Source organism: Miniopterus natalensis, chromosome 4, assembly GCF_054644295.1.
Source record: "Miniopterus natalensis isolate mMinNat1 chromosome 4, mMinNat1.hap1, whole genome shotgun sequence".
NCBI classification, from domain to species: Eukaryota; Metazoa; Chordata; class Mammalia; order Chiroptera; family Miniopteridae; genus Miniopterus; species Miniopterus natalensis.
Window position 1 is genome coordinate 59,414,882 of NC_142084.1, and position 15,229 is coordinate 59,430,110.

General features: G+C 36.0%; 1 protein-coding gene across 7 annotated transcripts in view; it reads right to left on the reverse strand.

Moving 5' to 3' along the window:
- HMBOX1 (homeobox containing 1) overlaps window positions 1-15,229 on the reverse strand; it is a 149,445-nt gene that overhangs the window by 41,942 nt on the left and 92,274 nt on the right. For all 7 annotated transcript variants that reach the window (XM_016213850.2, XM_016213849.2, XM_016213848.2 and 4 more), the window contains one exon: window positions 6,812-6,922. In XM_016213850.2, coding sequence (XP_016069336.1) covers window positions 6,812-6,922 — 111 coding nt within the window. The remainder of the gene's footprint in view (window positions 1-6,811; window positions 6,923-15,229) is intronic.

Below are 15,229 nucleotides of genomic sequence, written 5' to 3' on the forward strand. Positions count from 1 at the left end.
CTCTTAACTCAATCATGAGGTTGAAGGAAATAAGTCAACTGATAATAATGTTTCTTTCTTGGTATTGGGGTTATTGGTAATATTACTATGCTTCTTTATAATATAATGTGTTGTCCAGATTTTTTAATAAAAAATTTAGATGAAATAAAATTGGTCAGGAAGTAAAAGAAAGGGGGAGAGAAGGAAGGAGAGAAAAAAGAAAAGAGAAAAGTGAGTAGTGGTCTGATTACTTTAAAAGAAATCAAGAGCCCGGCCGGGCGTGGCTCAGAGGTTGAGCATTTGCCTAGGATCCAGGAGATTGGGGTTCGATTCCCGGTCAGGGCACATGCCTGGGTTGCGGGCTCGATCCCCAGTCAGGGGCTGTGCAGGAGGCTCCATGACTCTCTCATCACTGATGTTTCTGTCTCTCTCTCTTTCCTCTTCCTTCCTCTCTCTGAAGTCAATAAAGATATATATAAAAAAATTAAATAAATAAAATAAATCAAGATAATTTATGCACAGAAGGAAGAAATTCTGAATAATTTCAAACTTGTAAACATACTTCATTTGAAACTTAGTATTATCACTTTACTTCTGACTGAGGGTTTTTTCTTGCTCCTTTTTCTTTTTCAATGTAGCAATATTTAAAAATGGCACAAGAAGCACTCTGGAATCACTCCAATAAACAGAAATTTGTTCTAGAAAACTTGGTTTATCTTGCTTTGGTCAAAATGGGTAAAGAGCAATGAATAACCCAAAAATGGGTACAAAAATCATTGACTTTGACAAAAAAATACAAAGATACTAGAATGCAGGAATAATGTATATAAGACTTAAAACTCCTCTGAAATAAAGCATAGGAGTTCTGGGTTTTTTAAACAACCCATTTTTTTTCCTTAGAGGAAGTGTGTTACTATTTTCTTTACAGAAACATTTCCCCCTCACATTATATCTGGGCTCCCATTAGGACAAAATTTTGGGCATTTATACAGCTACTCTAAACCTAAGAGGAAAAAAATAACCTCTTCCTAATTTGCTGATAGAGTTAAAAATTTTAATAAATGTTTTCTTTGTATATATAATTTTCTTAGCAGGGTTATTTCTAGGTGAGCCTTATCAGGGTTATTTCTGGGTGCGCCTTTCCCAATCAGCTAATAAAAGAATGACTACAAGCATGTCATTACTACTCCATTCATAGAAGCTAGCTTCTCACAAAAGTAATTTCTCATCTTCCCCGGTGACCACGCACATGACTTCCCTGAGGCTCTGACACTGTGCATCGGTGAAGGAGGAGGCATTACTTCTGTTCACCAAATTTACTTCATGTGCTTGCTGCATAAGCCTCTTGGCAAACCTTATTTAATTGTTTAGTTTAGAAATATGCAGAATCTGTGCCACAGGCCAAGAGGAACTCAGCAAATCCTGTCTGCTGTAGTAATGTTTAAATTAGACAAGGGAAAAGACTGTTGAGACTAATTTGATTAAATAAAGGGGCTTTTTATGTCAACCATGCTGAATTTAGTACTCACTCCTTTTAAAAAATAGGCATTTTCTTGTAAATGTATTCATAAGAAACAAGATTAAATGTTTTTGATCAGTTTCCATCAGACTGTTTTTATTAATATGCCTTGGCAGGCTTTGGGTTATGCTGGGAAATTATGATGATGATTCTGTTTATCAGAGAACTACACTATATCTATATATATATTGGATTATCAGTAACAATAACCTAAATATCCATCCTATTATTTTTCTTGCTGAGTCCACTTAAAGAGATACCAAAAAACAAAAACAAAAAACAGAACAAACAAAAAAACCCACCACCACCACCACCACCACAAACCCTTATCTGAGCTCCAAATGGATCCAAAGTAGAAGAGGTTGAAAAAGAGAACTTCAATCAAGGTATATAGAAATATTCTGAGCCCAGAAACAGAGAATCTACATTTTTTGTTTGTTTTGAAATGTCTGAATTTACACAAATGAGACAAAGTACGTTTTCATTTTGTGATTTTTCCTTAATTTTGAATTTTTTTTCTCAGAATATATGCAAAGGGATGCTACCATTTACATTTTTTTTTTTTGGTGAGCTGTCTATCCTGAACAGAGAAAAATTTATGAAATAAAAGAAGGACCTACCAATAAAAATCACTGACACCTTATTTTTTACCTAACAGCCTCTCAAAAGCAGATCTGGACTATGTGAACCTAGGTTCTCAAGTCTTTATATCTTGAAAGCTGTTAACAAGGCAGATTAATTTCTTTCTGTCTTCATCCCTGTTTGCCTTCCTCCCTCCTTCCTTTTCATTATACCTTGTATTTATAATGTGAATATATAGTACAGGCATACCAACATTCCCATCATAGAGGAGCTGGGAGGAGAAGAGAGAGCACACAAGAAATTGAAAACCTATTTTTAAAAATAATGATGGGGTCAGGAATCCAGGCATGGCTTAGCTAGGATGGTGAAGGAAATAGACATACAAGTCCAGGAAGTGCAGAGTCCCAAATAAGGTGAACCCAAAGAGGCCCACACCAAGACACATCATAAATAAAATGCAAAAGATTAAAGACAAAGAGAGAATCTTAAAAGCAGCAAGAGAAAAGCAGTTAGTTACCTACAAGGGAGCACCCATATGACTGTCAGCTGATTTCTCAACAGAAACTTTGCACACCAGAAGGGAGTGGCGTAAAATATTCAAAGTGATGAAAAGCAAGGACCTACAACCAAGATTACTCTACCCAGTAAAGCTATCATTTAGAACTGAAGGAGAGATAAAGAAGCTTACCAGACAAGAAAAAGCTAAAGGAGTTACCACCACCAAACCAGTCTTACATGAAGTATTAAAGAGAAGAAGAAGAAAAAAGATTAAAAATGTGAACAATAAAATGGCAATAAATACATCTCTATCAACAATAGAATCTATAAAACAAAATAAATGAACAAGGGGAACAGAAACAGACTCACAGATACAGGCAACATTTTGATGGTTGCCAGACAGAGGGGGTGTTGGGTGAAACGATGAAGGGGTTAAGAAGTACAAATCGTAATAAGAAGAACAGTCACGGGGATGTCAAGTACAGCATAGGGAAGATAGTCAATAATATTCTGATAACTATGTATGGTATCAGATGGGTATAAGATTTGTCAGGATGATCACTTAGTAAGTTATATAATTTCTAATCACCTGAAACTAATGTCAACCATAATTGAAAATTAAAAAATGATTTTTAAAAAAGTTAAAAGTACACAAAATAAAATTGCACTTATCTAGGAAGAATTCTATACTATATTAGCTCTTATAATAAAGGGTAAAATAAAAATAAAATCTTTAAAAATTAAATTTTAATTACAAACATCCAATTACTGTCTATGCAATGAAAACTACCAACTGAATTATTAACTTATCTTTCAAATTATGTCCTGCAGAAACCTTGAGAACTCAGAACCAGTATAGATTTGATTTTCAAATTAAAAAACAAACAAAAAAGGAGATAGTTCGTAATGCAACTTTATTGAACAGCAAATACAATTTAAAAAAAAAAAAAAACAGCTTCAGAAGAACACAGTATCACCTCAGTGTTGAAATCTGAATTCTAACAATAGTATTCCGCAGTGGGCAGTGCTATCAGATCAGCTACAAAAATGCTGCACCTTGGTCCACCCCTTCCTGTTTCTAGTGAATTCACTTTCCTGGTATCTGAGTCCCTGCTTGAGACTAGAGCCCAGCCCTGAAATCCCAGAGTGGGAATTTAACCCCACCGTGTTAAGATTATACATTAGGCATTGTTCTAAGTGCCAAATACAAGTGACAAAAATCCCTTCTCTTATGGAGCCTGAGACACAGATGAGTAGTGTTTGCCCTCCAAACTCTTCATTTTGGAACATCCTGATAATCCCTCTGGTGCTCCCTGGTAACCAATTTCTGGAATGTGACCAAGCTCATGAAATCCCTAAACACAGTTCCTTATTTACTTAGCTGAACCCTTCCTATCAGCCAGCCTAAGCTGCTCTACTAAACAAACAAATGCCAAGTTTGTGTCCTTGTTCATGTGATTTGCTTTGCTGTGAATCATGAAAGAAGTGCTGTCTTTGGGAAGACTGTTTTGAGCTGAGTTTGAAGTGTTGCTTCAACTGTGATATATCTTAAGATTGTGCTGTCCTACGTGGCAGCCACTAGCCACATGTGGCTATTCAACACCTGAAAAGTGGCTGATTGGACATAAGTGCTTTAAGTGTAAAACACATATTGTATTTCAAAGAATCAGTACAAAGAGAAAGAAAGATTAAATGTTGAATAATACATATTTGTTAAATAAAATATTAAGTTTAGCTATATCTTCTCACCTTTAAAATGTGGTTACTAGATAATTTAAAACTGCTCATGTCATTTGCATTATGTTTCCACTGAACTATGCTAATTCATAACATTTAACTAATGGCAGCAACAAGAGTCATTATTCTGAGAGGTTTGTTATGTCTAGATATCATTAGAAAAATATTTAAAAGTAAAACTCCTTTGCAGAAAAACTGCGAGCTAATAAATGCTGAAGGAATGTTAGATTAGATTATCACCATTTTGCAATCTCCACTGGAGTAACTGATTCAGATGAGCATCATCAATGGATGCTAAGACGACTGGCAAATGGTCGAAGAGGACATTCATCCAGTGGCAAAATTACACCCTGTAGATTATTTATAAAGTGCAACAAGAAGACCTGGTCCTCACCGCTTCTAACAAACGATCAAACTTAGCACATGAATAATGTTACAATTTGCCATTACGTACCTCTTGATATGTGGTAAATTGAGATAAGCATTATCTACAAAGCATTTTGCCCCAATGTTTTATTGAAAAATTTCAAACATACAGCACAATGACAGAATTTATGGCAAAAATCTGCACTCATACTATCTAATATTTTACCACACAATACTGACTTTATAACATTTCTTTCCATCTCCCTATCCATTTTACTTTGATGCATTTCAAAGTAAATTACAGCCATTAGTACATGCCCTCCCTAAATAATCTATGAAGTATTCTTGCCAAAAATGTTTAAACTGAATCTAATCAAGCCTCTAATCCTAACTACCACTTTACGGGAAATATAGAGGGATAAGTTAATTGACACTGAGAAAAAATTAAAAATCCAAAACATGGGACATTCTGTAATATTAAATGGTTTAAAAAGTTTGTCATGAAAAAAGTTTGAGTGACTAGATTTGAGTCTTAAAACACATAACAACAAATTCCAACTTGTCAACCTAAATCAGATGCTATTCAATTTTTAAAAAGCTACAAAAGACATTCCTACAACAACTAGAGAAATATGAATGTGGACTAGATATTAGACAATATTAAGGAGTTATTAATTTTCTTAGATGTGATCACAGGGACTGCGGTATATAGGAGAATACCCTTTTTTTTGGAGATGAACACTAAAGAGTGTGTGTGTATGCATGCACACATAAATATTTAATTTATTCATTTATTTTATAGGAATAAAGCAAGTATAGCAAAATCTTAATTATTGTATAGAAGAAGAGGGTAAAGAGATGTTCACTGTGTTGGTCTTTCGACTTTTCTGTACATTGCAATATTTCAAAATAGAAATTGGTGGGCAGGTAGCCTGGCTGGTATTGCTCAGTGGTTGAGCACTGACCCATGAACCAGCAGGTCATTTTCAATTCTAGGTCAGGGCAATTCTAGGTCGGGTTGCAGGCTCAATCCCCAGTAGGGGCCATGCCAGAGGAAGCCAACTGATGATTCTCTCTCATCACTGATGTTTGTATCTCCCTCTCCCTCTCTCTGAAATGAATAAAAACATACCAAAAAAAAGGGAATTGGGGGGGCAAGTAGATTAAAAACTCACTGCTTTGGCCTGCTTGGGTTTTTTGGGTGAAGGATGTGATCTCTGAAAAAATACCTTACCACAGACTCACAGAAAAATAAGTCTCTATAACATTCTTTATTTCTGCCTCAGAGCCAATGCTATTATTAGCTAAGAGTCTTCAATATGCAGTATTACAACTGGTAATTTAGTCTGTAAGCAAAGGCTTTTAATGCTGTAGTATTACAGAAGACAGCTCAATCACAAGGTCACTTAACTTGAGATCAGGCTCACTGCCACCAGTCTGTGTTACGCACAGAGACAGTCTGTCATACAACTTCAGATTTTGCTTTATATACCACTTGTTAAAAAGTATCCTGCAATAGAATTTGCCTATTCCTGGCAACCTTAGACACAAAGGTTTCTGTGATCTTTTCCCTTAAGATTTTATTCTACTTTCCAACCTATTGCTGCTCCTAAATTCATCAGTACAGCTTCACCCTTAAGTCCAAAGACACACTCATCAGCCAGGTAATTAGAATTAGAAACAGAAAAGCATTAGCAGAGGTCATTGGATATGGTATAACATGAACTAAATGAAAGAATAAGTTTATACTACTAATTAAAACAAGATTTACCAAAAAACCCCAAAACACTAGACATGGAATATTATGTGTTTACCTATAGTTGAGGAAAACAAAAACTGCCCACTGACAACCAAGACCTTTCTTTCAAACTTTGGTTAGAAATATCATATAAACTGGGAACAGAGGCACCTTGGAGGAAGGAGTGAAAAAGACTAGACGATATTAGACACTAAATTAAAAATTGGTACAATTAGGGCTTAGGGTTTTATAGTTAAGAGCATTCTTTGGCTTAAAGGAAAAACAGTAAAGTTTGAAACTACCTTGGTGAAGAAAAGGCAGCACATGGATTCAATAAAATAATTCATTACATACATTTCATTTCACATGCAATGAAAGAAAATGATATTTACCAGGGTTTGTCTTCTCAAGCTGATACCATCGGTAAAATGCCCTTTTCTTCTGTTCACTCAGGTCTGATCCCTGTTGCAACAGCCAGTGAGAGATCCGGCTCTGGCTGATACCTATGTAGAAAGAGAAATCGCTGTTGCAAGTACTGAAGTTAACAAGAAGTTATGGAGGGTTCTGTTGGTTCTGGGTTACTGGGTTCTTTGTTTTCTTCTCTATAAGGAAGCTGCAACTTGAACAAACTTTTATATTGGGCTTCTTTGTAAAGGCTGACTACACAGGGTAGGATACATTCAGAATTATCTACTAGAGGTCATAGCCTTTTATTAACCAACATTTGAAAGTGGTCTCTAATATCTATCTCTAAACTGGTCCATAACTATGAAGCACATGAAGAGATTCCTAAGAGTCATTTGTCAAAAGTTGATTAGATTTGTGCTCCTTCAACCACAACCACCTCCACTCCAATCCTGGTTTAGAATATTAGAACTTTTACTAGATATTGAGGAGAAGAAAAATCAAACCGGCAAGTTTTGCTACTCATTACTGATACTGATAAAATGACTTAGGGGCTGGGGAAAAAGAGGTAATTGAAAATACTCTTCAATAAGGTTTCTGGCTTACTTGTTAATTCATTTAGGCATTTTAGATTCATTACCATTAGTACAGAGAATTGAGAATTGGAAGACTTAGAGTTCTGCTACAATATGACCTCTTAAGAAATCTCAAGAGGTAAAGACAGTCTTCTAACACAGACTTTTCAAAAAACTGAATAGAATATAAAGCAGTAGTTTTCAGCTTAACCAAGAAGCTCTTGACAGCAATTAATTAGAAATGGGGAAAACCTCCACATGTGAAAGTAAAAAAGCATGTCTGAAACTGACGAGTATGAGAATTACATGCTCCTTCTGGTCATTATAGTTATTCCAAAAATGAATAATTTAACACACAACTGGCAAAAGCAAAGAATAATAGGCAAGATTAAACTGTCTTATATGACCATACGGCACTTTCTAAAGGGCTGGTCAGCAATCAGAGAGGGTTAACAGTATCTTAACTCTCCCAAGGAATTACTTACGGTAACTGGATAGTACTGAATATCACTTGTGCCACCTGTTTAAACACCTGTTTAAAACTATAATGCACAACAGGAAGAGTGGTTATCATGAAGAAATCACACCCCCTAACATGAGAAGAAGCAGAAGGGATGGTGATCACATTTAACTCAGTAAAAACAAGCCCCTAGGGTTTCATACTTTTAAAAACCTATGTCAGAAGAGAATCTGAGGAAACGGGGGAGGGGAGTTTTGTTAAAAGACAAGTTGGGCTGTAAAGCAAGATTCTCTGATTGGAATCACCTTTAACTTTCAAAGGGTGAAATTCAGTTTTCCAAAACCTAAGTGATTACATCCTCAAATAATTCACACAGCACTTTTCCAATGAATTGAACATCTATGTGAGGCAGATGCTGGCAGCTAGCACTCTATGCTTGTTCTAAGAGAATGCAAATTATTTAACATTGGCTGTGTTTAGCAATGCCTTCTTCACCACAAGTCCAGATTCAGACATTACACTACTTTTAAAGAAGAGTGAAGAAAACAACCATTTTCCACCATGAAATCAAATATGATTTTCATGTTAACAAAATAAAACATTTTTATATGGATTCTTCACATTGGTACCATACTACTCAAAAACAAAGAGAATTTAAGGAATCAACTGTTCTGTTACTTTCAGCACTGAATCTCCCTCACACAGTCAGATCACACAGAACAAACACAGAGCCCACTAGATTTTAGTGCTGTCCAGGTTCTGGCTGTGCTACAGTAAAAGAGGGCAAAAGCCCATCAAAAGAAGATTGGTTTAAATTATGGTACACTCACATAATAAAAAACTGGGCAGACTTTTAAAAGTAATGTTCTAAATCAACCGCCAAAAACAACCAACCAAAACCAAAACCAACCAACCCAAAAGCCATCAACACCAAGTTTTGGCAAGGACAGAGTATATGGAATTCTCATAATGCTGGTAGAAAGGTAAAATGTCAGAGTCATTTTGAGAAACTGGGCAGTATCCACTATTGCTGACCATATGCATTCCATATGACCTAGCAGTTTATTTATTTATTTTTTTATTGATTTTAGAGAGAGGGCGAGGGGAGAGAGACAGAGAAAGAGAGTGATTGGTTGCCTCCTGCATGCTCCCCGACCAGGGCTTGAACCCACAAGTTGGGTATGTGCCCTGACCAGTAATCAAACCCACCACCTTTTGATATACAGGACAATGCTCCAACCAACTGAGCCAAACTAGCTAGGGCAACCTAGCAAGTTTCTTCCCTCAGTATATGGCACACAGAAATGTATACATGCTCAGTAGCAATGTTTTCAAAAGACATGTATATAAGGCTTATATGAGCATTATTCATAATAGCCCCCAATTTGAAACAACTCAAACACCCATCAACAGGAAAATGCATAAATGTGATACTTATGCATTCTACCATAGACTACTGTATCAAAGAGAGAAAGGACAAACTACCGCCATATGCAACCACATGGATAAATCTTAAAGACAATGTTGGCCCAAAACAGTCAGGTACACATAAAAAAGCCACACACAGCTATATGATTCAACTTATATAAAACTAAGAGACACAATTATCTATATGAATGGCAATCAGAATAGTGGTTACCTATGGCTAGGAGGGAGGTAATTACTGAGAGGCAGTGTGAGGAAGACTTATGTAGTGATTAGTACTATTCTTGATCCTGATCTAGATGGTGGTTACATGCATGTCTTTACTTTGTAAAAGTCACTAAGCTAGACACTTTCCTCTGTAAATAGTTCAATTAAAAAAAATAAAAGATTCCCCAAAAACAATTTTAAAATTCTATCTAGTATTTAGAAAATATATATGTATCAATATGAAAAGATGCCCATGATATAAATGAAAAAGTATATAGTTTTAAAAATATATATTTACATAATCTTCATTCTGTTTCGTATCGTAACAAAAACTTATATATGGCCAAAAATAGTAGAGTGGGAGACTTCCTACACTGCATACTTCTACATTGCTTTTTTAATCATTCTACAAATATGTATTAATTTATTTTATATTTAGCCTTCCCTTATAAACACTACATACTTTACCAGTTGTTTTATAAACACTGCAATTAAGTTAAACAACAAAGAAGTACAAAAAAAGAAGTTAATTTCAACCTTCCCTCAGCAATTCCACTCTGAGGTAAACAATGTTATCTGTTAATATATGTTGCTCCACGATTTTCTCTATGCATAATTATTAATTTAATAAAATAAATGGAGGTAATAAAGAATATCCTTCTGTCTAGTCTTTTGTGTGAGAGGAAATAAAAAAACTTCCCTGTAAATTTAATGTTTTCATATAATATAGAAAATGAAGTAATAAAGCAGGTAGTTCTTCCAGAAGTACTATGAAAATTAAATATGAATCACAGCGCATTTTTCCAAAGATTTTTCTCGGTTAGCAGCTTACTGATAGGTCAATCTCTCTAACTCATCCTTCTGGGGCTGCTCCATGCCTTTGGAACTTTGGGTGTGCTTGTTGTCAAAAGGCCCTGCAGCTTCTCTTTACTACCAGTTTTTGTGGTTCTCCTTGGGAAAAAAGTTTCCCTAACTCTCCTACTTCCCACTGCTGAAGAAAATACTATTCTCCACAAGTTTTAGCTCCTCAAAGCCTCTTTTCTACCTTTCACAGGGCAGAAGAAAAATTTACATATCATCTTCATATACTGAGACTAAAACTAACCTTTGATTAATTTCTTTCTAAGAAAGTGATCACATTGTATTCAAAGGACAAAAAAGCCTTTTGCAGGCCTCATTCAGATTCTTTTCCGGGCTTCAGCTCTAGCACACTTCTGGTTCCTCACATGCCATGTTCCCTTCCACTAGAGGGCTCTGCACCACTGCCCATTCTGGTCACAGCCTCTAAGTGCAGATTTCAATGCACCCTCTTCCTTCCGCTTCCTGTGAACGGGACACTGCTGACACATCATCTTCATCCTTGCAATGCTGGATAAGGCTCTCCAATGCCACTTCAGGGTTTGCTTTGCTAGCGCCCTTACATGTTAGTGTCCCTAGGGTTACATCTTTAAGCATCTTCTCTCTATACACACTCTTCTTTGGTTGCCTCAACTATCATGATTTAAAATAACATCTAAATGCCAGAGCACCAGACTGTTTTTTCAAACCGGTTGCTAGTTAGCTTTAGAATTTCACAGCGGTGTTTAACACAGTAAACTTAATTCATTATCCTCTTCCTTTTAATCTGCTCTTCTCCTGGTGTCCCCATCTCAATTTTATCTTCTACTCTACACTTTCCCCCAACTCTTAAATGCTTACTAAATCGAAACTTTCTCTTCCTAAAATTCTCTTCATGTTCTCTCTCCACCCCTCATTCCTGCAGCTTGGAATCTCAGCCTCTTTTGCTTGGACAACTGAATTAACTGACAAAAAAAAGAACAAACAATTTAAGATTCAAAATTCTAATGATAAGATCCTTTTGAACTGGAAGATCATTTCATAGTTGAAAAAGTGAAACGTGCTTCTTCAAGCAATTTTCTACTTGAGAAATGCAGTCATCTCTACAATTCTCCTTCCACAATTTTTAACACATGCACGCATTTGCCACAAAAATAACTCACAAACATGCAGGGGGGGAAAAAAGTCCTTCATCCCAACCCTTCTCTTATTCCCTATCCTAAAGGTATTATTGTTTATTTAGTGTGAATCCTTCCAGACTCTTTCCTATGCATTTGATACATAAAAATGTACACACACACAAACACACACACCCCTAGTTGTTTTTTAAACACACATTTGAAGTTACTCTCTACATAAATAACTTGCATTTCTTACATAATGTCTTAGAATTTTCTCATGCAGTACATTATGAATCTTCATCATTCTAATGGCCACATGGTATTCTATACAATAACCCATTTAAATATTTATCTATTTTGGTCATTTCAGTTGGTGCTAATGTTTTACTATTATAAATGATGATGCAATGAACATTCTATGCATATCTTTGAACATATGAATAAATAATTTAGAGTCGATTCACAGGAATAGAATTTTTAATCTGCACCATATGAGCAGCATTACAATTTGTTATAGGTACTACCAGGCTTTCCCCCGTAAGTTGTACCCAATTTTATACTCTAACCAATAGTCATGAGACATTCTCACCACAGCTAAATATTGTAAAACTTATTTTGAAAGTTGGACTTTCTCTTTGTAAACACAATACATGTTCATAATAAAAAGGAATTCTAAGCAATTCAAAGTAGAAAAATTCGAAATGAAGCTAATTTAAAAAAAAACCATCTTACCACTTAGAAATAACCATTATAAAATCACTCCAAGCATAAAGGTAAACATAGAATAGGGAGATATAATTATTAAAATGAGATCATACTATAGACAGAACTTTAAAATTAAAAACATTAAATTTAGTTTGATCTGATTTTAACTCAAGAAAAAAAATTTAAAATAGAGTGAAATGAAAGATCTCAAGTTTAGTAAATGCTTCTATATGGGAAATGAGGTTACTAAAAAAGTACACTAAAGCAAGGAAAAAGAATTATACAAAAGCATTAGGAAGTTGGAAGCATTAGTGTCTAACTTGTGGGCAGTATCTAATGACTCCTGGCTAAAAAAACGGGAAAGCAGCAGACTGGGGTAGCCAGCCTCCAAGATGACCTCTAATAATCCTCTTGGTCTTTCTACCTTCATGTCATCCCTTCCAACACTACTTCAGGGGTGGTCTCTACAACCAGTAGAATACAGCAGAAATGATAGTCTCTGACTTCTGAGACTAGGCCACAAAAAACATTACAATTTCTGCCTTGCTCGCTCTCAGAGATACTTGGTTCTAAGGGAAGCTAGCTGTCATGTTGTAAGACCAAGTAGATCTATGGAGAAATCCATGTGGCAAAGAACTGAGGCATTCTAACAACTATGCAAGTAAGCCACCTTGGAAGCAAGTTCGCTAGCCTTAGTTAAGCCTGCCAATGACTGCAACCTCCTGAGACACCCTGAATCACAAAACCTGTCTAAGCTGCTCCTGGATTCCTGACCCTTAGAAACTGAGTGAGATAATAGAGTTAGGTTTCAGTTGCTACGGTCTGATGTAAATTTTTATGTAGCAATAGATAATTAATACACAAAATAGACTTATACTTTCCCCATCTCCGTTCCCAGCCTTCACACCCAACTCCTGATACTTGGAAGATATTTTTGCGTGGTCAACATTTATTTACATTCTGTTCCGGATTCATAATTCCCATAGTTGTTACTCATGTTCTACATGTAAATGAATTCAAGATTAATTATACAGTTTCCCAGTTTTCCCATTCCTAAGCTCTGTATTTTTGTTTTTGAGACATATTTTACATATATATAGTGAAGCGCACTACTCTTTAAATGTATACTTTAACGAGTTTTGACATATGTATAGACACGTGACTGTTGCTCAAATAAAAATATTTTCATGCCCCTAGAAGGTCCCTCTTATCTCTTTTAGTTAATAGCTAAATTCTATATTTTCAATTTAATTTTTGACTGGTAAGCTTTCTTTATCAAGCAGTTTTTATTACTACAGTCATGTGCCACATAATGACGTTTCAGTCAACAACAGACCGCATGCACAATTATGACATACCATATAGCATAGGTATGTAGTATGCTATACCATCTAGGTTTCTATAATGTTTGCACAATGATGAAATCACCCAATAACGTATTTTTCAGAATGCACTGCCATTGTTAAGCAGTACATGACTGCCCAGGTTTATTGGTGCTGTATTCCCCAGTTCTTGAATGCTTGTTTGTCTTCCATGTTTATACTTTGAGGACAACTTTATACTAGAAATTTTTATGGATTACACTTTACTTCAAAATCCATTAAATTGGAGTGATGTCAGTGAAAATAGCAGAGTAAGGAGCTCTGAAAAATCAGTCCTCCATAAAAGCAATGAGCGTAAAAGCTGCTATACCATAAAAGTGCTGGCAAAATGATTAGAATCAACTTTTTCATAACTCTGGAAATTAACCAAAGGCTTTTAACAATCCAAGGAGTGCTTTTTAAAATTTTTTTTTAAAGCTGAATTTTAGTAAGAACAGCTTTATGACATTTTGAACTTGACCTACACCCATGCCCCTCATCCCAGCATCAGAGTAGATTTGAAAACCAACATTCCTGCAATCATAGTGAAAACCATAGTAGTGTCCTTGTAGCCACTAGAGGGGGTATAACAGGTTTGGAGTTCCCCAAAACACTATTCTAAGAGAGCTGTCATTATTTGACCTGTCTGGGGATCCCTTAAAAATCCCCATTTATAAGGCCTGTCCTTATTTGGCCAGAGTCAGACTTCATTCAGTGTGAACAATATTCTTCCTGGGAGAAGCAAAGGAAGGGAGGTGACCTGTTGAAAATGATCAATGGCAATCATTTAACACTGCAGGTGCCTGAGATGGTGATAACAACTGGATCAAAAAAATTTTAAAAGCTGAGGAATGAGATTAATCTATGGGAGTCTTTGAAAAGCTCTGTCATATTTCTAAGAATCTAGAAGGCCAGGCTCATGGGAGGGCTGTGCATATGCCTAGGCCTATGTACATGACCAGAGCAATATGCATGCACAATAAAAAACTGTGAAAGCCCTAAGTTCTTACCTTGAAAAATGGTGCAAAGAGAAAATGAAGGCTAAGGCAGAATTATTAACTGCCCTCCCGAGCACTAAAGGTATGCCCCAATACACTTACAGAGTCCCTCAGCAAGCTGGGAAACTTACTGGTTCCAGGCATTTAAGGAAATCTGTCTAATAATTAGCTGACCACTAAGCTAATAAGAAAGAGACATCAGTAGCCATACACCACAAAGAATACTGACCTTACAGAATTAGTTCAGGAAAGTCACTAAAAAGACAAAGAGCAACAACAATAAACAGCAATAACAAATCAAGGGGTCGGGAGGAATATGATTTCCAGAATTTCCCCATTATATTCTTCAAACTGTCCAGTTTAAAAAACAAACAAAAAACATGCAAAGAAACAAGAAAGTATGACACATAAATAGTAAAAGGAACAGTCAATAAGAAGTGTCTTTGAAGAAACCCAGATGTTGGACTTGCAAGACAAAGTATTAATCAGCCATCTTAAAGATATTCAAAGAACTAAAGAGAACATGTCTAAAAATCTAAAGGAGCCCAGCCAGGCGTAGCTCAGTGGTTGAGCGTTGACCTAGGATCCAGACAATCAGGGTTTGATTCCCGGCCAGGGCACATGCCCCGGCTGTGGGCTCGATCCCCAGTCAGGGGCGTGCAGGAGGCAGCCGATCAATAACAACTCTCTCATCATTGATGTTTCTCTCTCTCTCC